The sequence below is a fragment of the Channa argus genome, chromosome 6, assembly GCF_033026475.1.
Source record: "Channa argus isolate prfri chromosome 6, Channa argus male v1.0, whole genome shotgun sequence".
NCBI lineage: Eukaryota > Metazoa > Chordata > Actinopteri > Anabantiformes > Channidae > Channa > Channa argus.
Genome location: NC_090202.1, coordinates 26049670 through 26075803, shown reverse-complemented (window position 1 = coordinate 26075803; position 26134 = coordinate 26049670). Strand labels below are relative to the sequence as shown.

General features: G+C 40.5%; 1 protein-coding gene across 7 annotated transcripts in view; it reads right to left on the bottom strand.

The window, feature by feature from the left end:
• LOC137128652 (spectrin beta chain, non-erythrocytic 4-like) overlaps positions 1 to 26134 on the bottom strand; it is a 67324-nt gene that overhangs the window by 30038 nt on the left and 11152 nt on the right. For 3 of the 7 annotated variants that reach the window (XR_010914607.1, XM_067507011.1, XM_067507012.1), the window contains exons 5-24: positions 22371 to 22462; positions 22138 to 22218; positions 21706 to 21821; positions 21446 to 21558; positions 21007 to 21194; positions 20459 to 20576; positions 20117 to 20275; positions 19139 to 19441; positions 18728 to 18878; positions 17865 to 18001; positions 17240 to 17389; positions 16084 to 16805; positions 15848 to 15985; positions 12617 to 12857; positions 12297 to 12455; positions 10753 to 10883; positions 10454 to 10679; positions 8746 to 8948; positions 7332 to 7422; positions 2672 to 2818 (exon numbers count right to left, since the gene is read on the bottom strand). Coding sequence is in view for 6 of the 7 variants with exons in the window: in XM_067507011.1 (XP_067363112.1) it covers positions 2672 to 2818; positions 7332 to 7422; positions 8746 to 8948; positions 10454 to 10679; positions 10753 to 10883; positions 12297 to 12455; positions 12617 to 12857; positions 15848 to 15985; positions 16084 to 16805; positions 17240 to 17389; positions 17865 to 18001; positions 18728 to 18878; positions 19139 to 19441; positions 20117 to 20275; positions 20459 to 20576; positions 21007 to 21194; positions 21446 to 21558; positions 21706 to 21821; positions 22138 to 22218; positions 22371 to 22462 (3666 nt within the window). In the remaining variant the exon portion in view is untranslated. Of the gene's footprint in view, positions 1 to 2671; positions 2819 to 3349; positions 3896 to 3940; positions 3962 to 4325; positions 4396 to 7331; positions 7423 to 8745; positions 8949 to 10453; positions 10680 to 10752; positions 10884 to 12296; positions 12456 to 12616; positions 12858 to 15847; positions 15986 to 16083; positions 16806 to 17239; positions 17390 to 17864; positions 18002 to 18727; positions 18879 to 19138; positions 19442 to 20116; positions 20276 to 20458; positions 20577 to 21006; positions 21195 to 21445; positions 21559 to 21705; positions 21822 to 22137; positions 22219 to 22370; positions 22463 to 26134 lie in introns of those variants that run through there. The other 4 variants (XM_067507013.1, XM_067507014.1, XM_067507016.1 and 1 more) reach the window with 4 other exon arrangements.

The following is a 26134-nucleotide window of genomic DNA, read 5'->3' as shown; positions in this document are numbered from 1 at the left end:
ACGGTCAGGGAGATTGTGTAATGCATAATATGACGTGCAAATGATCAGGAAAGTCCTACATTCTTTTAAAGGGACCAAATAACACCTGTCATCTTCATCTTATTATTTTTTTATCATTATTCCACCAAGTCATCTTAAGGGAAATGGTTGTTCATCTGCACTGAACACATTCACATAGTCATATAGCAAACCAGTCAACTGCACATAGCTTGATCCCAAACATTTACATTTAAAGGGCCTTACGGGTTAATTTTGTGTACTAACAAGCTTATAAGCTGAGTGATGAACTAGTGATGCACTAGTGATTCATTAGTGATGCACTTGTCACGCATGCCTAGGTTTCCTCTGGGTACCCTGGTTTCCTACACACAATCTGAAAACAAGCAGGCTAGGTTTATTGGTGACTGTAAAAATGTGTTTAGGTGTTCAGGTAAGCAAAGAAGGTAAACATTTATCAATTGTTTGGTCTAGAACCATCATATAATAGTCAAATATAAAAAGTTAAGCAATGTAGTATTGCTTATGGTTACTATTGCTAATGTACTATAATCAGAGTTAAGAAGTTAAAAACCCATAAAGGGCAATGTTCAATAAAAAAATTGCATATTATCAAAACAATAACCTATTAGGTTTTGTCTTTCAACTAATCCTAATCATTTCCCCTCCGCTCTCAACAAAGTCAAGGGTCATCTTACAGCGCAGTATGTGTCCATATAATACAGAGCACAGTGTGCCTTGGCTCGGTTGCCTCTGCTCCCACCAAGGGAGTTCAGTTTCAGCCCTGCCAGAACAAGACTGCAGAAGACTGAGTCAACAGGATGCACCATCCACAGTAAAAGCATGATGAGACTTTTTAGCTGAGCCATAATAATTGTTTCAGATAGTAGCATACTGTAAGTGTAAGCTTTATGATTGTGAATGTAATGTTTCAGTAGTTTGGCTACTTTGGCTTTCTTTGGAACAGATGTACTGCTAAGATTAGTTCATATCAAACACCCCGTCACATAAAATTGCAACATGCTAGCTAACCAATCACCGGTCTGGTTTTCTACAACAGTCCATATGGGATCATCAGCATCCATGTCTCCTGAGTGAAAGACTCCTGAATGCTTCCCAGCAACTGTAAACAGCAGGTCAGAAGGACAAACTTGATTTAACTGAAAAAAACAAAATCAAAAAACAAAAAAACCTGGTTCTTCAGATAAAGCCAATAATATGGAGATGTACAGAAATCTCCTGAAAACAATCTAACATCTGGGACCATTTGTAGTTTAATCGACACCTTCACTGCCTCACACAAGACGCACACACACACAAAACACATTATGCATGACTGCCTTAAAACAAGATCACAAACCGGTAATGAAACTGAGATGGCCTGAGGAAATGTGGCACAGAACTACAGCTCCACTGACCAGTATTATTTCATTCAGATTTTAATTCAAATTCACAGAAGTGTGAGCACAACAGCCCAAAGTCAACCTAGTGAAACCTGGATGTGCAGCTGGGAAAACACTGGCTAACCCAATTATGTCTGAGTCAACTGTAGCTTTAGACAAGAGGCTGATGTGCTGTATAAATCTCCTTAATATAACACAGATCCCATCAAGACAGAGAGCAGTAGTGAAGGTTACGATGCTCCCTGTTCTATATAAAACTCCAATGCAATTCCTGTGCCCTTGCCACTGGCTTTGTTACGCTTTGATTAAATAAGTTTAGGGCATTAGTGGTTAATAGAAGGAGGCTGTACAACTCTGATGACCGATATCTAAGCTTTGTTTATGACAGTGATGTCTGTCTTAAGAAAAATGGACATAAAGGTCAGTTCTCCCTTTGAAATAAGCTACAAATTTTAAATGGCAAATGGATGGAACTGCTATCAATGTTTACAAAAACGGCTACTGTGCCATTTCTTACATTCCAAGACGTGAAACTATTTTCACTTGCTACCCATTTACTGTCTACATAAACACGATGCATCTTTCTATTGGTTCAACAGCGTAATACTTGAAATGTTTATATAACCACTTCTAAACTGTCGATTCAATGGAATATAGTGTAGCTTAAAGTCATTTCTTTCTTATTGAGAGTAGAATATTAATGTAACATTTGATGCATATAGACTTTATCTCTACACACATAAATGCAAATCTGCTATAATGCTGTGTCAGAAAGTGGCCTAGTATTCAGCATTTGTGAGGTTTCAATGTGTCACTGAGTGGCAAGATTTTTACTAATGTTCAGTATCGATGAATTCGCGACTTAACAAGCATCAACTGTTAACACATGATCATACTGTAAATAAATCAAAACATCAGGTTGTTTAATTCAGTCAAGTTTGACAATATCTGCCAAAACTGCAACTGTGAAAAATGGATATGACAGCAAAGGACATGTAAAGTATGACTTAAGCGACAAGGCGAAGTCCAACTAGTTCCAAGCTTTATTTCAACTCTATTGTTTTCTGCCTCTGTTTCTTGTCGCTTTGTCCTGGCTGCTTATTGTCTAAAGAAGAACAAGAGCTCCACACACAAAAACACTATTCACTGTTTTCACAGAGGTCTTATTTCCCTCAGCCATGTAATGACCATGTCAACTTTCAAGCAAGAGAAGAGAAGCATCGAAACCAAGGCACGAAAACTCGGCTGTTCAGATGATCGGCCGCACTCACCTTTTCAATTTTGTCCAGCCATTCTTTATTCTGGGCCAACTCGGCCATGAACGCCTGGTGCTTCAGCCATTTCTTATGAAGCTTTTGGGTTTCGTCTCGGCTGCTGTCCCTTGCCATCAGCATCTTCTCACACACCCAGTCACCCAGCTAGGGGTGAGAGAGGTAGGCAAAGAAGGAAAAACAAAAGAGAGAGCGGTGTTAGTGTTGAATGAGACTAATTACTGTGTTGTGGGATGATACGGAATACATTTTTACAAAACTATTTTAAAAAGATAGCCATCAAAATAGGTGCATGCTGAAATTATTAGCATAAAACCCAGTCATATATTTACTTTATTTACTACATTATTATAATTTGCAGTAACTTCTGTTGCATGAAAAAGCTAAGAGAATAGAAGACAGAGTACACTGTACCGGCTTGTACTGTATACAGTGGGAAACAAACACACACATATGAATATTTATTAATCCACACTAGGCACATGTAAGCAGACACACATGCACCAATAAGCTTGGCGGCAGGAATCCACATGTGAACACAACACAACAAATCACAGTGTCCATAGCATTAGCACCCACACAGTAAACAGCCCCCGACACACTCAAAGAGGAAAATCTGCACATTTTGCTACAGAAGATCTGTCTGTCAAGTATGAGGCAATCGCAAAGTGAAACAACCTCACGCCTGCGCCGACAGCAGCACCAACAAATTCAGGTCAGCATCAGCGCTCTCGCCTGTCTGTAGGAAACATCCTCACATCTGCACGCAACATTTCAGCCTGTTCATCCGCCCTTCTCACCCAACCTAAATGCACCGCAAAGGGCTCGTTTACTGGCAGCGTTCCACGCGAACTGCCCACGGGGTTGTGGAAGCGGCAAGCAGCCGCTGGTATCTACATCCTCGCCGGGCTGCCGTCACAAACACGATTGTCACCGCAGAACCAGATGGAAAAAGAGAAGAAGGAGGAAAGAAAAGAGAGGTGCCTTCTCGAGAGCCAAACACAAAAGCTGTGCTGAGTTGGAAACCCCAGGCAGGATAGTACATAACAACAATACTGGAGGCTGAAGAGACAGACTGGAGTCTGTGGCTGTGCTATGCTCTCCCTCTTTCCTTGCTGTGTTACTGAGCTCTTGCTGTATGCTCAAGCAGGAGAGAGAGGAGGGGTGGGGGTGGATCTGTGACGAGCGTAAAGGGCAAGAATGATAATGACCGAAATCAAAATAAGAAGAAAAAAACAAGAAGAAAAAGGAGGCAAAAATAGGCTTCACCTAAACAATAAAATGGCAGGCGGCCAAGCCGGTGTATGGGCACACCTCCCCTGCCTCACACCTTCAGCGAGCAGTAAAGTGAGGGAGGGAGAGAGACCGAGCGGGCTCGTTGGAGGAGAGATGGAGTAGAGGAGGCATGGAGAGGGAGGAGCGTAAGTCTGGGAAAGGGATTTTGGGGGCTGGGGATGCAGGCAGCACCTCCAGGCTCAACGGTCACGGCTAATGATGCTGATCTGAAGCAGTTGAGGGGGAAGGTGGGCTACGAGGATACATTTTTTTACTAACAGCCACGGCTCCTCTTAAGCTGCTTTTATTTTTTCCCCTTCCTTTTCTCTACAAAACACACTCACACACACACACACACACACACACTACCCCTCCTTACCATCTCTCTCCTTCCTCTCTGCAGCAGTCCCAGGCAGCTGTACTCTCGGTCTCCAGCTTGCCTGACAGTGCTGCAGTGGTAGAGCAGAGAGAACAGAGAGAGAGGGAGAAAGAGAGAGAGGAAATGGAGAGATTTGGAGAGTAGAATAGAGAACGAAAAGAGGAGGGGTGGCAGTGGGAGGGGGACAGGTAGTAGAGGACTCTACAGAGCAGTGATTTATCCCGACTGATGAATTTGTAGTTGGATACATTTACTGCTTCCTGTTCCTTTAAAGGACTGGGCTTCGATTTCAATCCACTTCCCCCTCTGTTTGGCATTTTGTCACCTCTTCCTAAAGCTATCAAACACTGACATGATTAAGCGTGTCTCGCACACTCACACAGATACAGGCACAAGCAGGAGTGAGATCAAACTCGCATATGGCATAATGGTTGGACAGACTCCCACACACACAGGCAGAGCTCATGCATGGTCACAGCTGATGCCCCAACTGAGACCGAGAACAAAATGAATGACGGTAGAAGAGGAGGAGAGAGGGGAGTATGTGTTGGGGCTGGTGTACAGAATGAATGATAATAAATAAGATAGAAGATTATGTTTGACATAAGGAGAGGAGAAGGGCACAAAAATGAGGAGGGAGAGGAGGAAAAAAGCAATGGAAAAAGGAAAAGTCAGAGGGGGTTTTAATGCCCTTATAGTCATCGTCACCATTAGTAGACATCTTACAGAGTGGTCATCAAACTAAACTCTCTGGAAAACCTATAAACCATCATGCTGGAAAACATTATGGCCTTTTTAAGGACATATTGCAGAAAGTTGGCAATAAAGTACAGAACAAAAGCTAATTCGTTCATCACCAATTCCGAGAACCGCGAGTCCTAAATGACTAGAAAATGATCTGTATGGCCAATAAAACCCTCTGGCTGCACAGCGAGTCAAGAATGCTGTGCAGGATGTATGTGCACGGGTTTCAGGATGTACGATTAAAAGGCAACTTCATGATCATAGGACGGACTTAGCTGATTATATTACAGAAAAAACATAGGGCTTTGTGTTTTGTATTCTAGTAGAGTAAGACGTACAGCATAATACACAGTGTGATGCCATGTCTGCCATTGTGCTTGTCCGGTCCTTTAAGTCCCGGCTTTAACTGAGTCCGGATATCTTACGATAATCCTAGAAGCGGTGCCCAAACCAGAAATGTGTACTGGTACTTTTGTACTTGCATGTGCTTAATACTTGAGCTTCAATAAACCCTTTTAAGTGGTACTTACACTTGTAGTGTACTTCTCTGAGGAAGTATTTGCATATTTATTTGAGTCGAAGTTTGTGTAAACGGGAAAGGGTAAAAGTTCAAGGGTTGAAGGAAAGGATGGTGTTTCTTTGTGGGGTGTATAATAAAATCAGGTGAAGCTGGTTAGTTCATTATAGACACTTAGACGCTTACAAACATCTTACCGCTACTAGAATAGTTTGGTTTTGCCATTTGTCCATCTGAACTGACATTTGGTCTGGAAGTAGCATTAAGCAGAAGCGTAGAACAAAAATATCCGACCATGTGCACAGCTTCACTGTTCACTGCCTACAGACTGACGCAGTGTCACTTGCCTACTGTAAACCCCACACACACACACACACACGCCCAGTTGTAGGGAAACTCCTCATGCCTACTGTATTTCTACTGACACACACATCACAGTAGACAGACAGATGCAGTATGAGGCTGCCGCATGCATGCACACACAGACTTTTATGGACACCACGAGATTCACTCCTCCTCCTTTGAATTAGTGATGAAGAGCTGTGCTGCTGAATTATTCACGAGAGAAAGTTGCTGAAACTAAACAAGGTTCTGGCCCAGAAAGATGCTCGTGAGTGCAGGGTAAGGGAGCCAAAACCATAAGGTGTGGACCACATCGATTATACCTTATGACAAAAAGACTAGAGCAGTTATTGTCAGAATAGATTTTCATTTCTGCTCACTACTGATACATTCAGTGTGGGAAAGTAATGAAGTACAAGTATTTTGTTACTATACTATGCTCCACTACATCTAAGAGCAAATATCTCTGATATAGTTGCGTTACACGTTCCAATCACATGTAACGCTTGTATTCTTTGGCGTGTTGTGCGGAGTTTGGCCCGTCTATCGTGTTCTACATTCACTGCGCAGGAGCGAAAGACCCCGGACTGATGGTCTATTTTTAGACACAAACTACTGAATTCATTGAACACGGAGTCAAAGTCGGTCAAACACCAAACGCCATGCGCTCAGAAGGGGGCAGCGCTATGCCAGTTCTTGGTTTGACTGTACTTGGAACTGGGACAGAGCTGGTCTCTGCTGACTCACACATTAATATGATTGATTGACTGATTAGTTTTGTTCTCCTCTTCTTATGAATGAAGCAACCACGTGCACTAGCGCACAGTGGGCTTATGCGCGACCCTCCCCTGTGTTCATTTGGATTAAATTAGGTGCAAATAACAACATATTTCCACAAGACGACCACATACATTTACTCTTGCATTTCGTTTGCTTCATTTGTGAACAGATTTCTGCGGCTCTGTGTTCAGTGCATCCTGAGCTTATTTTTAGCTCTCTTGGAATTTTATCAGTGGTTGTATCAGTGTTTTATTATTGAGATTACAGTGGTGTTAGTTAGGCTGTTCCTGTCACAGATCATAGCTTAAACAAAAAAAAAAAAACATACACTGAGCAGCCATAACATTATGACCACCTGTGCAATTCAGTCCAATCCAGTACAGTGGCTCTGCCATGAATTCTACTTTTACAAGGTTATAAGTTTTCAGTTTTTAGGTCACAACATGTGTTTATTAGTGAGGTATAGGAAGAGGCAGCTTGAATATTTTTGGCCGCTCTATTTAAAATGAATGAGGTGAGATCACCCTTCTCTTTTGTTTCCGATGTGTAAATGTACTTCTTTGATTCCCCTCAAACTCTTTTTAGTATTTAAGATTTCAACTAGCAGACTGTTGGTTTCCTACCTCATGACAGTCCTGAAGAAACCTCTGAAGTTCCCACTGGTCGTTCAGTTTTTCCAGCCACTTTTGTGCCAGCTCTCTGTTCTGGTTTCCCCTGAAAGACAGAGAAACTCAAAATGGGTTTTCACGATCAAATAATTCCACTGTATAGATGTAAGTGTTTCTGTCTGCTGTCTCTTATCTCTACCAGACGATGAGATTTTTAAAAGAATTGACATATATTATGCTGAACTTTATACTTTATTACATACTTCTCATATCTCCATGTGATAGATTATCTCTCATTTAGATTTTTGCTGAGAAAATAATTTATGTTATTTATAATTAGCTAACACCTTGTTGATGAAGTTAATAATATGAAATAAATCAAATATACTCATATCATTATTTTATTGTTTTTATTTATTGTTTTCCAACTCTTTTTTGTGTGTGTATGAACAAATCATTCATTCCACACGTTAAAATAAATGTAGCATTTTAGTTTACTGTAAACGTACGGATATACTCAGACTTGATTTCGCTGGTATCACACTACAACTATTCCAAATTTCTTATAACTTTGATAAAGGAGTCAGTGTTGTTAAAAAATGTGCATGTCTACCACGGATATTTGCAGATCAAAATAAACATGACCAAATGAATGTGTAGTTTAACTTAATGTATAATTTGCAAGTCATATAATCCGAATGTAACACAGTGAAATAACTGTGTTGCACTGTATTTGTCTACATCAGGGGAAAATAAACATCCAGTGAGTTATTTCATGTAAATGAAGTCCAAACACCATATGGTTGACCACACTGCTATTGTGAAGACGAAAAAACCCAGCCCCCAATCATGCACACACACTCACACACACACACACTCAGCTGTCACGCAGATTTCACGGACATGTGTCAGTTTTGGACCAAACAGAACAGGCTCCATTTTCTGTGCTTCATTCAATTTCATTCCAGTGCGTTATTCTAAACAGCTGCTATTGTTCTGTATATTATATGTTGAGTTTGTACCTCTGCTTTCTAATCAGTGTAACACACAGGGAGGACAGTGCTCACTGCTAAAGTGGGTGTTCAAGTTGAACTGAACCGAATTCAGTGTGTTGACTGCAAGAAAATGTTTAATCTAAAACGGTTAATATTAACCCTAATCGTCTTCATCTCAATGTCCATCATCTGCTGAAAGTAATGTCAGGCTAATAATATAATACATCTGAAGAAAGCATGAAACATTTGAATGAGAATGTGGGAATCCAACATTCTGAAGCCTTTTAAATGGCGTTCAGGACTTTATGCTAAAGTAAAGGTGAACAGTAGCTAATCACTAACAAATGTGGCCTTATGTGTCAGAGTGCTGGCCTCAAGTTAGTCGAGGGTTTATTGATTATTTTTTTTAAATATATCTGTAAAGTATCTGGTACCTGTTGGAGAGGGTGTCGATTCGCTCCCTAATGCGTTCAGAGTAAATGTTGCTCTGGCTGATCAGACTCTCTCCTGCCTCAATCACAGCTTTGATCCGGTGCAGGTTCAGCTCCATGGTGGTGGTAAAGTCCTTATGTTTCTTTATGGCGGCTTCAACTGTTTCCACTGTGGTGGGCAGTTCCACGTGAGCGAGAGCCGACTCCTGGAATACAGTAAAATACAAGCGCAGTGAGTCAAATCAGGAATTTAAAAAAATATATATATATATAAAAAAATACCTTATATCGTTGGTGTATATTAAAATAATATTATTTAAATACATTGAAATAAATTAGATCTAGCCAGAAATAACAGAGCGAGGCAGACAGATCTATAGCCTGGAATGTCTTTGATGCTTATTGAAGAAGAAATGCTCCTCTCTGTAAATCAACTCGCTGCAGGCAAATAAGCAGAGTCACTGGATCTGACCAAAACACAGGCCAGCATGGACACACTCACAGACATGCACACAAGAGGCAGGGGCAGCTCAGCCTGTGACATTTCAGATTAGAAAAACAAACCTTAAATGCCCTTAAATAATATTCATATGGCTTTAGTATATCCCAAAACACTGAAACTGTTTACTACTAATAAAGGCAGAAAAAAACTTACCGAAAAGTAATAATTATTGAAAATGCAATGGCATACTTGTAGTTAAATTGCTGTGCAATGCAACTTTAATAAAATATGGTGTTCCAATTATTTACAAAGTAATATGATTTCACTTCATTCATGATGCTACTCCATTGTTTAAATCAAAGTTGAGAATCAAGGGATATCATCTCTGCAATACTCGTATACTAGGCTGCAGTTTGAATCATGGACAGAATTTCATCAATAACATGCAAGCATTTTTTATACAAGCCTATAAATCTCACGATGTACGTTGGAATTACATAGACGCGTAGATGTCAGCATCAGAAGGCTGCCGACAGTTTCTCCTCCTACATTTCATCATAAATCAACAATGTAGATCTAGAGTTACTAGAAGCTTCTGCCTCATAAGCTATTGTTCTAATATCACATAACACAGACACTCTGCTGACACACACACACACACACACACACTCTCAGGCTTTTCCTCTCTTCTCTTGGCAGAGCTATTTGCCAACCGCACCCAGTCTAGTTGATATCCTGCATCTCTACAGCAGTCAGGCATCACCAAGCCTGTGTTTATGCAGAGACCAGGATGGTCAGCTGATATTTCCTAAATGTCTCCTAAAGACTAAAACACGAGCACAATAAATGATTAATCGTAAATCATGTTTTAATGTATTTTAAGGGCTTTGAGGAAGGTTGATGTACACATTGTTTCTGTTCTGTGCCATGGGAAGGACTATGACGTGCTTGCACACTGTACACTCAAACTTTTTTAAAAGAAAACTTCATTATTACATATGTATGTACTTTTTTATTTGTAGCAGTGGCAAAGATAAATAATTAAAAACATTAAATAAATGGCATCGCTATTTGAGCTGCACATTCATTTATGCGACGGATTTTGCATGCAGTAGGTACAGTAGGTCAGTATGGTCTGCTACCATCGGAAGAAAATCCGAGAATCGGGCTAATCCATCCAAACGTTGTTTTGGAATGACACACTGATCTACGATGCCAAAGCAATGCCACTGGGGTACCTAAAACACAGAACCATGTGTTTCATCTCACCTGGTTGTTGAGGAAGGACTCGGCCTGTTTAACATCTCGCAGAAACAGATGGAAAATGTGAGCCTGGACCAGAACTTCTCTCCTGCTCTCCCACATCTCTAGCAATTTATTCCAGCCCACATCGAGCTTCTGCAGCCACTGCTGCAGGGCGGCCTGAGGGAGAGGGGCCTCCTCGGACTCCAGCAGCTCATTCATGGCCTGCAGGCGCTCGTAGTCCTCTTCATATCTGCACAAGATCATGTTAAAGCTTAATCAACATCAAAACAAAAACTATCCCTTGTAGTAATTCCTGAACCCACCGTCCAATCTCCTCCTTGAGGGCAGCATGTTTGTTAATAAGTTTCTCAGCTTCTTCCAGGTCGTTGGGCAGCTGATCTGAAGCAGCAGCTGTTTGCGTCTGGACCAACCAGGTGAGGAATGAGTCGAGATCCTGGCAGGATAGAGTGATAAACATTTATATATTCACATTTCCTGATCCTAATGTTGCATGTTATACCAATAACGCAAAGAAATCCGGCCATTAAAAATGGTACTATATCAAACTGTAGTAGTATTATTCACGTATGTAACTGAAGCCTGTCTGTAAAAACTGTTTCAAATCATCGCAAACCAAGGAAAAGCACACACTTTCAAGATAGACATGCCACCTTGAAAGAGCAACAGGTTAGCAAAAAATAAATATCCCCTCAAATATAATTTTTGTAACTATGAAAGTTTAATGAGGCAGGTAAAGGCGACAACTTACTTACTTACTTACTAAATAACATTTCCATATACAAATGTTGACATGAAGTATGCGGATTCTCAACTTTTTCAATAATTCTTTCTATTGCTAGAAAATGTGTACGACAGAGGGCAGAGCTGTGCCAAGGAGTTTCTATTCAAGATTCAACTTTATTGATCCCATGGGGGAATTGTGTTGCTTTGTTACAGCTGCTCTCCACATGAAATATTATACTGAATATTATTCAATTCTATCACATTACCGCAGATGATGTAAAAGCTTTAATGAGCTTTAAAATCAAACCTGCATGCACAAAAAAATGTTCAGCATAAAAATAACACCATAAATGACACTTCATGGTGATGAATCTCAAACCCAGTATTAGACTGCACATTGTATCGAAGCATATTCATAAATGACTCAATATTTCGCCTTGGGGAGGCTCAGTCCTGCAAGAGCCCCTTTTTTTTTTTCAACATTATTTGTTTTCTGTCATCTATTACTCCTTTGATTTTTTTAGCTTTATGCCATGGTATCGTTTCAGTGTCGGTATAAAAATATTTTGCTATCACGTTGTGACAAAACTACCATCATCCAGTTTTGAAGTACAAAGAAGTTTTGCAGAATAACAAATTTGTTTAAGAAAATACTGTGAAGTCTTTTTAGCTCTTTCTTATAATTTGAATTTCCATCTTAAAAAATACCTCAAGGTGAGACTAAAGATCTCTTAGTGTTTCCAGATTCCCAGTGACTTCAAGATGGTAACTAAGTACTATTTAGTGTGCAGCAGATACAAGCTAATTTAGTCCAGTTTACTGCCTAAAACAACTGATTAATTAACTAATCTCTTTCCTATGTAAGGGACGGGCAAAACATTTCAGCTGAACAAATCGACCAGAACATAACTGTGCAACTAACTAACTTAAACCGGTGTTATATTTTTACATTAGTAGTTTTGTGTCTTCACTATATTAGAATGTGTCTTTTAATATTTGTTACAAGAGTGAAGAGATGGCATCAGATGCTGATTCAGAAACATGTTGCAGTCCTTACTGCTCATCAGTGGGTGGCAGTTGAAGGGCTACAGTGTGTCGGTGTCCGTATAAACTATGACTGTACCTGTATGAAGTTTTGCAGCCTGCTAGCCACCATCAGAGAGTCCTCACAGCCCTGCAGCGTGCGTTTCAGCTCCTCCCACTCCACACTGATGCCATCAAACTGCATGAGAACCTCCATGGCTCGAACCGGGTGAGCAGTGGCCAGATGCTCAGCCTCCTCCTGAAAATGGACAAGTTTCACAGGGTTTGATTGATTTAATTTTTTTACAATAAGTGTTATTTAAATACCTCATTTATTATTATTTGAGATGGAAATTATGAAAACAGTTTTTTATTTACAGGGTAAAACTTGTATACACCTTCCACTTATAATTCTCTTACCTGCAGATCCAGTAGTTTGGGCTCCAGGACAGACAGGGCTCCCTCCATGGTGGCGAGGCGTCTCTGCAGAGCCAGCACGCCGCCCGGATCGCTGCCCATGTACTGGGTAGCATCGATGGCTTTTCTCTTCTCCTGGACCTGGGACTTGATCTCAGCGCACTCCAACAGGTAGTTCTGCAGGCGTAACATAGATTCCAGCTGATCTTTCTTCTGCTCAACAAGCTCCACAATGCTGTTCCACCTGGTACAGTATGAAGACAGACAGGAATAAGCAATGCTGAACGAGGGATGAAGGGAGGTGCCACTATGATGGAAACATTTTGCAGCTACGGTTTTTAGAACACAGAGTCTATGTGAGCCTTTTAATAACTTAATAACTTAAAGCGGCATTAATGTCACTCATCATAGAGTGATACTGGTTGAAAATATATAAACTATTTTGATGTTGATTCCATTTTAACTTGTTCAAGGTCAAAAGCAATGGTAGGTGCCAATCTTATTTCAAAACAAATTACATGTCTGAAAAATGTCACATCCGACTGGATTTAACCACTAGGCAAATAGTTGGTTTTAAGAGTCATGGTTTAAAGGTCATTGAACATGTTTTTATTTAAACAGTCATGATTTACTTGACACTAATTCTGTTCATTCTGTTTGCTCTCTGCTCTATGCTTTGGCCCAGGCCTTGTCTGAATAACTGTATCTTCACGCAGTATGTTCTTCTGATTATGCTCCAGACCAGCAGGTCTCATTGCATGAAACTCATGCACACAGACACACACAGAGATCTTTGTAACTGTAACAGCAGAATTGAGAGGAACGCACAACACTCAGTGGGCAGAATGGAAAAGGGCTCAGTTACACTGACCTCAGACCTGCTAAAGTTGTCTTATTGATCAGACCAGCTCACTGCTTTCCAACATATGAGAAATTTTTACACTGTAAATGAATACAAGGCTGTAGAAGTGTTGTCGCCAGACTATGTTCACACAAAGTTGTTGTTTTAAAGGATTGCAGTAATTAAAATATTGTAGTGTTGTATATTTTCTGTAACATTTATTATAAAAGTATGTAAAAATGAGTGACGCTATGACCACATGTATTCATGCCTTTAACATGGATACGTCATCATTTTCATTGTGTTAAATGTTAACTTTGCTCGACTTTCTATCACATCGTGTTTAAGTTCTATTTAAATTGGGTTTTTACTTCTTCATGAATTGGTATGAAGTTAAATGGAAGGTATGGACAATAATCCACATACATCTGAGTCTGATACTGTTTGTAGTATTTAAAGTATTATTATATTATCTAAGATTTTGCAATATTTAGTTTGCATTCTACAGCTGAACATAGAATTTTTAAAGGAATAGCAGACGATAAGGCAACGAGACGCGTTTCGGGTGTGTTTCTGGAACACATGCTATTAGCTGACCTAATCTTGACTGAGACAGCCAGCACAGATGGTCACCCTGAGACCAACAGCATGTGCCAGGGTCACGAGACTCACGGACGTGCGGCCGCCACGAACGCCTCTGCCAGACCGAACAGAGGCCAGTGACTATGCTAGTGACAGATAAGTAAACCAATCACACTGCTGGGTCGACCTAGAGGAATGTTAATGTAGATAAACGTGTCAGCCAAACAGAGAGAGAAAGACTTGTGCAGCTGACCCGCAGAAGAGATACATGCTGTGGCACTGGGGTCCTCGAAGAAGACAGGACGAATAGGACATGAGGAATGAGAAAGCAATCATAAGAAATGAACATTAAAATGAATTTAAGAATTAAGAGTAATTGAAAAAGTCCCATCCCATGAGATTAGGTAAAGTAGTGCTCTTGTTAAGTTTCAAGATGTGCTTGGAAAGTTGACATTTATTTTTCGGATTCCTTTATGCAGGTCACAAAAGTTTGACTTCACAATATTCTCGTCACTCTTTAGATGGTTCTGTGTCTGAGTTTATCACACTATGGCAGCAGACCTGCAGTTACCAGATCATCACTCGAGATTGTAGTTAGTAGTGAAAGATCTGATGGTCACACCTATAGGCTCCAGCGAGCCAATTAGGAGAAGCGGTACCTTCTGTTTTGATGTTTTAAGACGCATCTATGTCACTTCAACATCTGTGTAATGTGCATTTTTCTCAGCTTTGCTACCTGTTTGCTATTAACAAACAGGTAGGAAATTAACACATTTAATTTTGTGATTAATGTGAAGTTTAACATGTTCAAAATGGGTTAGAGAATTACCACAGACCAAATCAGCCAAATAAAAACAAAACCCATCTTCATTATCTTCTGATAATGGGAATAGGCTGGTCTGTCTCCCTATCCGGCTCCTTCTAAAGGTGGAGAAGATTGTATACTTTTGAAGGGGTCTATAATACGGACTTACAGTATAGCTCCATAGATGATTTCTTGACCCGCAAATGATCCATTGAAAGCCAACTCAAGCCTGACGTTCACAAATGATGATGAAAAAAAAAAAAATAGAGACCTGATCTGGGGGAACCCAATCAAGCATATTAATTCCAGTTGCCAGTTTCCTCACTGTTGGCGGTAAAGCTCTCTTGTGGGGCTCACACGGACACTGTGGCCATTGTGCCCATAGGACCTAATGGCCCTCTGGACTCCATCACATGTCTTAACTCTAATAGATTTGATGGTTGATCTCGGCTTTCTCAGAAATAACACTGACTTAGTGTTGCAGGTCAACCGTAAATGAACTCAGTCATTTACTTGTTCATGACTAGTCCCTCACTTAAGGTTAGGTGTGAATTTCACTGATGAGGAACCTTTAAATTAAATTTATAATAGCACCAGGAGTGGTTCTAGGGGTTGGCTAGGGGGGGTCACGGTATCTGTATTCTCCGTAACACATCTGTCTATATGTCTCCTCTAACTCCTCCACATTTGAACCAGATGACTTGAGTCGGGTTGGCCATTAAATGTCAAATAATCACAGCAAATTGCAAAATATACTAGTTAAATTCTTTTTAATGATTCACAGCCCTAATTCTTAAGTATTTCTATAGTCAAAGTACTTAGTATTTGTGCAAATAAACTGGCCTTGTCCAGGAGTTCTGATGGTGATATCAGTAGCTGTGATGGCATTTTACATTAGCATGTACTCATGTAGTAGTAGAAATAGCAAAGGCACATTGTTGGTGTGTTGGTGGCACATTGTAGTGATTAGTAATACTATAAAATAGTTGTATATATTTTTCAGTACCTGGAGTTGAGGTGGTCCTGGCACCCTCTGACCTCCGTTGAAGATGGATGACCACCATCCAGGAGCTGTTGAACAATCTGATTAACATCCAGGATCCTTCCCATCAGGCTGTTCATTTCCTGGTCCAGACTCTCAAACCTACAACAAGATCCATTGATACAATGTGTCGGTCAGATCTCATCGCACCTCAACTAGGACTTAATAAAAATAAATAAATGGTTCACTATCCTCTCTACCTGTGTGCTACAACCTCTACATCCTCTAGTCTCTCGGGGATTTTCATCTTGTCCAGCCACTGCTCTTTTTCATCAATCCACAGCTCGCAGGCATTGACCTCACTGAACATGCGGTAGACAGCAAGGGCATCATGAAGCCACTGTTGCCTGAGCACCGCCACCTCGGCCACCTCGGTGTACAGCTGCTCCACCTCCCCCATACGAATCTGCACCTCCTGCAAACGAGAAGATAAAACAGGAGAGCAGAGAAAAAAGGAATTCAACGACAAAAAAAAAAAAAAGGTTGTAGAAGGAAAAACAAAATAATTTACACCCAAAAAGTTAAACCTCATTACCCTGCTCCCATTACTGACCTCCTGTTCACGATACTGCAGAGGCAGTGCCACCATGTGTTTGCGGAGTGCCACCACATGCAAACGATGTTTGTCAACCGCCTCACTGACGCCTCTATGTTTCTTGAGGAGTGATTGAGTAGAGTACTCATCGTGACCAAAGTCTTCGCTGGAAACCAGGCGATAAGCATCCTGCAGCCAGGCAACCAAATCATCTGTCTCCGTGGAAAACTGGAAAAAGTTGAGCGCCTCCTGCAGGTGACCAAGATGCTGTGCTGCCTGGTCCTCCAGCCTCTTCCACTCACCCTTCACCTCCATGATCCGCTCCTGGATACCCGCCGTGCCAAAGCTCTTCTCACTCAGGATCTGCTTTCCTCGCTTAATGGTGTTCTGGATGATCATGGGCAGGATTGAGGGATAAAAATCTTAATCTAAATTCTACATTTGTGGAAATAAGGTGGAACACAGGACAATGTTTTCAACCTTAATATGTATTTGAAAAATAGAAATGTGGCCTGTTTCTGGAAGAAGAACTTGAAGTAAATGACGAGGTCACCTAGCCTGTTTGATTCAGAGGGCTTAAAACCGAAACATACTAAAAACCACGAGATCTCAGCTAGAATTTGATTCATTTGATTAAACTACACTGTTATTTTTTCAGTGTAGTCGTTTAAGTCAGCAATGTGTTTGTCGGTAAGCCTAAAAGCAATGTACAGTATAAATGAGTACATTTACACAGAGACTCCACGTACTGCAGGTATTCGATGTGCTGATTCTCTCGCACACAGACAAAACCAGATAAACACACATGTACACACACGCACCTGCAGCAGTGAACGGTGAGCCAGCAGTTCTCCAGCCAGAGTTTTGTGTTTTTGTAGTAACCGTAAAACACTGCTCAGGTCCTTTCCACAACCCTGAGCTGTCAGGATGGAGCTCTTCTCCCTGATCCAGGCCTCGGACTCCTCTAGCTCCTGGAGAAAAAACAAACAAACAAACAAGATGCAATTTTTTTTTTTATTTAAACAAAAAGAATATTTAAACAATATGTGATATGTTTACATTTCTAACAATTAAACATATTTCAATAACTGTACATCGATTAATGAAAAGTGTGTAAATGAATAAATTCCAGATAGATACATCCCTTCTCTCCTGCAAAGCCGAAAAATATCTATAACTGATCCCAGTATAAGAGCCTCTCAAAAGGCAGAAGGGGGTTTAGTGAAATGAGCCTCAGTGATGTGATAAAGTAATTCATGAGTTTTAATGATGCAGATGAGTCTTTTGACAAAGAAACACACTTTTCTCATTATAGACCTATTACTTTTGTATTTTATTCTAAAAGTGTATTCACTCACCGTAATAACCTGATCATTAGCACCGTGTTAGTGTCAGGAGGTACACAGAGTCCTGGTCATGGATGTGGACTGCTAAAATCCATCCTACCTGAAAAAAGGCCCAGAGTTGTCTTGACTCCTGAAGCTCATCTCGTCTTTTTGCTGCCAGTTGTTTCAGCTCCTCCAGATAGGAGGAGACGTGGTTGACACGATTACAGATAACCTGTGGGTCACACGGTTGATATCCTGGAAGACAACAATGTCCATGAAAAACCACACAGTAGATACAGTGTTGATTACTGTGGTGTAGTCTAAGCTGGACAACCCCGATTCCAAAAATGAATTTTACTGTTGTGACCTTCTGCTTCCTAATTTCAGTCTGTCAGTCTCCAAAATAGTGTCACATTTTTATGAACATGCATCACATTAGTCTGTTAAGTTAACTCACCGTCTAACAAACGCAATATAAATTGAAATAATAAGCTTTTTCTAAATTTTAGATGTTTCAATATCTCAAAGGTTGTGGGTGATTTTCAGTGTTAATGAAAACATTTAGAAAAAAGATTAAGTTTTATGCATTTCAATAACAATAACTTTTATTCACATTCATTAATATTCTGTATTACAGTCACATCTATTATGCATCACATAGATAACTTAGGGATTCACTTGGCTTTCACTGGAGATTTTTAAAAAAAATTGTATTTCAGGGTAATTTTTAACAATATTCATTAAAAATATTCGTTATGTAAGAAACGATGGTGTTTTTGTAGATAAGCTCAGGAGGAAGTTAATCACCACTAAATTATAAATCTACTGAAATTCATAACGTTCAGAACAGATACGGGAATGTTTACATTATGAAAATATCAGAACAAAACTGAATTTTATTCCAGGTTTGTAGAGACATTTTGTATCATATGACGTTAACTGGTGACAGACACAATAAAACAGATATATGCACTATTTTACCCTCTATGGTGGTGAATTTGAGCGCAGCTGCGTTAAGCGTCTCGACCCTCTCTGCCTGCATAGCAATGTCGGCTTCCTGCAGACTTTGTTTCTGCAGCAGATCATCCACCTCCAGCAGGTGTTTCCCAAAGTCTTTGGACAGCAGCTGTACCTGAGAGGGATGAAAGGATGGTGGGAGAGAACGACAACAGAGGTGTGATGCAGATAAACATCACAGTCTAATCAGAATATATTTTTGTTTCTTGTTATTTCTGCTATTTTTTTTAATTCATAATTTGCTTTTTTACTGCTTTTTCTCATCTTTTTAAAAATCTATTCAATAAAGTTTCTGGATGCTGGATCTCCTTTTCCTCTATGTCACTCACGCTCCTCTCTGTCGATTTATAAATGTTTTCACACATCCCTCAGTACCTGGGTTTCCTCCATCCAGTCAATCATGTAGACCATGTCCTGGAAAGTCCTCTGCAGGGCCAGGTTCTTCTCTAGTCGGGCCCTCCTCCCAGCCACCAGCTCCTTCAGCAGACCCCACTGCCCCAGGATGTTCTCCTTGCGTGCCGAGATGCGGCGGATGTCGTAGTATCCCTCCGCTTCCATTTCGGCAGCAAGTTCCACCACCACGCCAATTCTCTCTTCATATGAGGCTATGTCTGCCTCAATGGCTTCGTGTTTCTTCATTGCCGCCTCGACTGCTGGCAAGTCATAGCCAAAATTGTCCTGTAGGTGGACCGAAGGAAAAAGAAAAAGGAAAAATAAAAGGAGTAAAAAAACGGAAATTATGATATGATTCTAGAGACTGATCATTTATTTAAAGGGGAAACACTTTCTATTGCAGACCTTCCAAAAAAGTTGGGAAGCCGTGCAAATGCAATGATTTGCAAATCCTATCAACCGATATTTTAATAACAATAGAACACAAACAACATATCAGAAGTTGAAACAGAGACACTTTATCATTTCATGGAAAATATTAGCTCATTTTGAATTTGTTGGCAGCAACACATCTCAAAAAAGTTGGAGGAGGGTGATGTTTACCATTGTGTAGCATCCCCTCGTCTTTTAACAACTGTCTGTACATGTCTGGGAAGTGAGGAGACCAGTTGCTGGACTCTTGCAGCCTTTTGTTGCCTCTCTTGCCCCATGAAATGGTCCAATGTCTCAGTTTCAACAGTTTCAACATCTGATATGTTGTTTATGTTTTATTGTAAATAAAATATGGGTTGATGAGATTTGCAAATCATTGCATTCTGTTTTTATTTATGTTTTCACATCTTCCCTACTTTTTTTGGAATTGGAATTTTACATAAGAAAAATGATGATAGATGCTGTAATAGGAGTCAAGGGAAAACAGTGAGTTGTGGTTAAATCTCATTCATCCCTTAACTTTACTACCTGTGATACAAGTCTCTGGTTTTCATTGAGCCAAGCTTGTCTCATGGTGGTTTTATGGTCAAAGCGCTGAGCCAGCAGTTCTAGCTTTTCCTGACGAATCAGCTCCTTGCGCAGAGCCACACCCCTCTCGTGCTCTGCTTTCTCTAGCCTCTCCCAGGCCTGAAGAAAGAAATGATGACAAATATATTTAAGAGTAGCAAAGTTAAAAGAGAAGCATAATACTGGTTAAAATAATGTCACCGTCTAGTTAAAAAAGACCTCGGTCAGTTGCCACTTATTTTTTTACTAAAAGGTGCCACACTTTACAGGAAATAAGAACAACAGAGCTGGTGCACGTCTGACCTTGTTGATATCCGAGATAAGTTTCCCCTCATGAGGCACGTAGGGTTTCTGGTTGTTGGCTCTAAGTTTGCTTTGGATGGTGAACAGAAGAACCTCGAGATTCCCCTTCTCCTGAAACCTGAACAAGAAACAAACATTTTTTTTAAACCCTAAAATAAAGACCCATTTGGATTAGGCACTTTTTTAATGTTGGTATTTATTGACTGCACCTCTAAATACCATTTAATTAAGATCAACATTATGTTTATCATATTTTATTTCTTCCTAATCTTTACTTCTACTTTTTTGCTTGTGGGCAAACAATACGCTATCGTTAGCTACGCTAACACACAAAAGTCATATTCTGCTGTCAGCAGCTGTAGAAGATTTTCTTTACATGAATTAAAGTATTCGGTATAACACAACCAATTCCCCATAAAGCAATGTGTTAATGAAATATTGGCCTATTGGTATGTAGCAACGTATATGCACGCATGAAGTATATTCATGTTGTGCATGTTGTAGATATTAAATATTGGCAAAATGCTATTCAAATTGTCAAAACATACTTGATGGGCTTTTCTATGGTGCAGTAGGTTGTGAAGGCCTGTAGCTGCTGCTGAACTCCTGTCAGCGAGTTGGCAAACTTCTGGTTGCTAATGACCGCGATTGTCTTTTCGATCCAGTCCAGCAGGTCTGACGCCAGAGCTTCGTAGCGGTTGATGATTTCCTCTGCCTCAATACAGTTGTCTAGTACCTGAGACAGACAGCCAGGCAGAATGTGTGAAGAGGAAGAACAAGAATCGATGTGGAAGAGAGGAGTACACAGTAGACAAATAGATAACTTAGCATTGTTACTTCATTGTTACTTAATTGTGTTGATTAGCTAAAACTGTTAATCCTTTAACTTTCAAAATAATGGCAGGTCAAGTGCAATGTCAGTTTTCTTGCACTGGGCATGATATGTCTCTTTTGTACTGTGTATCTGCACATGACGGTATCCGTTACCTTGCCAACCCTCTTGCCTTCCACAATAAGAGCCTTCATCTTGGAGAAGTAGTGGTAATAGGAGACGACATAGGTGATGATGGATTTTTCATCTGGATTCTCTGTGTTCACATCTGTACTCGAGTAAGGTGATGGAGACAAAGAGCAAAGGAGTCAATTGCTTTGCTGGGGGGGACACAGAAACAAATGCACTTTTACGTTACTATTGGTTTGAATATTTTTGTATTAAATCTGGTTTAAGTGTGGTTAAAGACTTTCACCCTCAGGGTCCAGGAGTTTGGTGAGGCCCAGGTGGTGCTCAGCGATATTAAAGGCTTGCTGGAGGTTATGGGTTACATTGGATCGCGTTAACTTGTGGAACTCTATCAGGTCCGGTCTGGAGGGATCAAGGTGATAAAAGAGACTTTGTCACAGCTGAATGTCTCTAATCCTGAAGTTGCAAGTCAACAAACCTGTTGCATGTCTTTCCCTCCTGTCTTTGCATGTTAATTTACACGACACGTGACACTTGTTTTGGTTGTAACATCAAAATTACATTACTGAAATTACCGGAAAACTGAAGGAGCGTAACAATCTCTAATGCTAAACAAAATTACACTGCAAACGCATCCACTGCTTACATCAAGTGAATCCTGTAACATGTTAATTTTCAACATCGTAGCGAATGGAGACGTGTTAAAAATCCACCTTACCTGTGTCTGTGTATGAGCGCATTGAAGGCGAGGCCATCTCTCCAGCAGGTGGTGAAGTTTTGGATGTTGACCTCAGGATACCTGGAGCATGGAGAAATGTTTTGTAGCTTTAAATGTAAACCAAGCCGAACCAACATCCTTATACAAGCACACCGACTAAATACATACAGAAATGATAATGAAATTCATAGTTTTGCAGCTTGGCATGTGCTGTATTTGATTTAACTGCTCACCCTGCGGTCTTCATCTGGCACCAGAGCAGCAGGGCATCTTTGGCAGAACGGGTTTCTCTGTTGTCTTCTGTCTCTATTTTAATTACCTGGATCTGGACAAGAACATGGCAAAGAACATGACGAACATGCTTTATGCACTTATGATAAAGTCACACGTATATTTATTTACCAGTTTGTGGTTCAGCAATACTTTTTATTTAATGCTGAGTAATATACTGAATATACACCATCTTATTTTAGTGTGTAAATTTGCAATGGGAAACCTCCCACAACAGGGGGCCAATTTTTCACCTCTAACTACAAAGTGAATAATTGTGTGTCCACACTATATATGGGGCAGGAAATGAGTAAATAAAGGAGTAACATCAGATAGAGAAGGAGTGAATGCTCGGCTAAACTTCACAAGATATTTAGTAAAGTAAGCTTATTTATAATGTACCTGTTGTCATGCTCCCATCTTGAGTCAGTTTGTGGAACAGTTAGATCTGTGATTATGATTGACAGTAATCATGTGACAAAGTTGAGCATGGTCCCCGACTTCAGGCCTGCACATAGAGGCACTCACTACCTCAATTATTCCTCCATACACAGTAATTTACAAGAACGCCAGCCCCATCTGGATCACTTGACATCTCAGTAGTGCGTCAGAGGTCGAATCAGAGTAGAGTTATATCACAGTGACTTGTTGCTATTCCCAAACCCTCAAAGAGCAAATACTGAGAGAGAGAGCGCGCTAACAGCGGAAGCAGAAGTGAAGATGAACAGAGCAATAAAAATGTGTATTTCAGTGCCAAGACATGTGGCGTCGTTGCCAGATGATAAGTGACACTGACAGCTATTCAACCAATCACATTACAGTGACATGATCCACTGTAATTGGGGACATGACACCCTGGAATAAGCTGTTCTTCATGCCATTAGGCAGAACACTGTGCACACAGACAGCCATGCATACACTTTGAAACAGAACAGTATTAAACATGAGTTGTTGTGATGTTAATTTATTTTGCTGCTATTACTGCCTAAATATATTAATATCACACTCTGGGTCCATGACTTTTACTTTTATTTAACATTGCTGCTAAAAGATGCAGTATGCAAATTTTATGTATTTAACATTTTAACATATTTTGCAGAAATATGGTACAAAAGCTATAGTAATGTGGAAACGTGCTGCTGATGCCTCATGAGCAAATAAATGTTTCTTAGCTAGCCTCTTCCTCCTAACCAACCAAAGATGTTCAACTGGTTCTGCTTCATTACCAAGTTTGGTTTAAATCTATTGTAATTTGATAATGAGGCGGAGGTGGAAGCAGAGAGGGGGATGGCCGGGTGGTGCAGTGGATTGATTGGTCACTTCCATGGAAGTGATGTCAAATGTTTATTGATCAATGAAACTAAATGAAAAGAATAAGATGGAAAGTATATAACCACCATAAACAATTTATATGTCTTGTCAACAGTGCAACATTGTGTACGTTTAGTGAAAATCTGAATCTTTATATTTTATTGAACAAATAGTAAAGTTAGATTCATGTGTCCCGAATGAGATTTGTAAACAGAAGGTGAGCTGACATGTGCGCACACACACACACACGGCACAGAACACAAGGACACTCAGCAGAGTACATGCTGCACTATAATTATGTCACTGCATATAATACTACTGTTATTTTTTGTGAATGGTTCATTTGACTGTCAACGCTCTCCTTCTTCCCCTCTCTCTCTCTCCCTCTTCCCCTCTCTCTCTCTCCCTCTTTCCCTCTCTCTCTCTCTCTCTCTCTCTCTCTGCACTCACTGCAGTGGTTTAGTCCTACCTGCTGACTGGGCAAGCAAACTCACATTTAACAAGAAGGAAGGAGAAAAAGGCTCATGAGGCAAGACAAGAGCGGCTGAAATGTAAAATACTATGGCAAAGAAAAAATGTCTAGTAAAAATAAGTGTTACTATAGAGACTATTGACAGTAGTGGAGTATAAATAACAGTAACATAAAATAGAAATGCTTAAGAAAAGTACAAGAGCTTCCAAATTGTACTCAAGTATAGATTTTTAACAAATATACTTAGTTACGTAGCTCCAACACATATAAAGTACTGCATATTTGGACTGGTTGGAGTTGGTGTGAGAGGAGAAGATGCAGAGGACAGGGTCAGATGGAGGCAAGTGATTCGCTGTGGCGACTCCTGAAAGAGAACAGCCGAAAGGAGGAGGAGGAGGAGAAGAAGAGGAAGATATTTGGACTGTTTTGCATATTAGGTAAAACTGCTTTGGAGCATCTAATTAATCAGTCTAATTAATAAATGTTTGGTGTTTTTTATTTATTCATAATTATTGTGACCAGAAGCATAAAGTATTTTCTGTTTATCCTTTGAGTTCAGCGTCACCACAGCGGATCATTTGTCCGCATGTTGATTTGGCACAGTTTTAATGCCGGATGTCCTTCTTGACGCAAACCCGGCACTGCACGGCTGGGGATTCAGTGTCTTGCCAGGGACACTTTGACATGTGGTCGCGAAACTACGACCCTGCGGTGGGTGGGCGGCCACTGCCGCCCCTTCTCTCCGGTTTATTCATCAGCCAGCTATCCTTTCCCTCTGTCCTCACTTCTCTCATAATTGCTCTCTCTCACACAAACGCTCTTCAACCCCAGTACACTGCACTGTTCTCCTTTCTTTACACATGCAAAACTGAAGAGGCCATCAACTGGTGGCTCTTGGGACGAGGAGAGCAGGACGTCAGCCAATCTCACAACTAATGGTGGCAAAGCCAGCAGGCAACTCACGTTACTGCAGCCGAAAATATATAGAGCAAAGGCTGTTTAGCTAGACTTTAAGCACACGAAAAAGCCATTGTAGAATTAAATGGAAAAGCTGCTTCTATCAGGTTTCCATGAGCACTGCTGTACTTTTTTAAAAATATTTAATTGCTATAAAAACGTTTTCCACAGACTAGAGAACCAATTACCTAAAAACATGTAATACTGAGGAAACAGTGAAACTTTGGGGAAAAACAAAAACAAAACAAATGTCCTTCACTTCACAAAGATAAAATGTCTATGCAATATACGGTATGATTTCATATCTTAATGACAAACATATCCATAGCAGCACAGCTCACGCGCACTATTTATCCCGTTAACAATGGGTCAATAATCAGCATACTACAAGCTTTCCAGCAGCGCTGTTACATTTGCGCTGCGGTAGGTAGCCAGCCAGAGCATTACAGTACTGAATCCAAAGAGAGCTGCATGGTGACTGTGGAGGCTAAATAATGCTCCATAAATATTTCACGCTGAGACCACGCTGCAGCATTGAAGTGTAATAAAGAGGAGCCCTCAGCCTTTGCTGTACTTACATGGCAGGAATTGATCCTGTATTACTGCTGCTAAGGCCTGGAGACCTATTTATGTGCAGGAGTGTGTGTGGGAGTTTGTACCTGTATGTCAGAATGGCCCCTTGTCTGAAAGGGCGTACATGTAAGAGAGCAAGTGCGGTGTGACCATGAGTGTGTGTGTGGGTGTGTGTGTGTCCTTGTTGAAGAGGCTGGAAAGCTATTGCTACTTCTAGGCTGCTAAGTGACATTCAGGCTTCATCCACCAAACACTGCTGTCTGCTGTCGCGCACTGATGATGCAGCATCTGTCGCAGCCTCCGTCGAATACGCCTGCCTGCCTGCAGCCCATCCAATAGAAACCACTGCTGATCACAGCATTCTAGTGCTTCAGAAAGTAGCAGGCAAACACATGCCAGCATCTCAGTGCACTT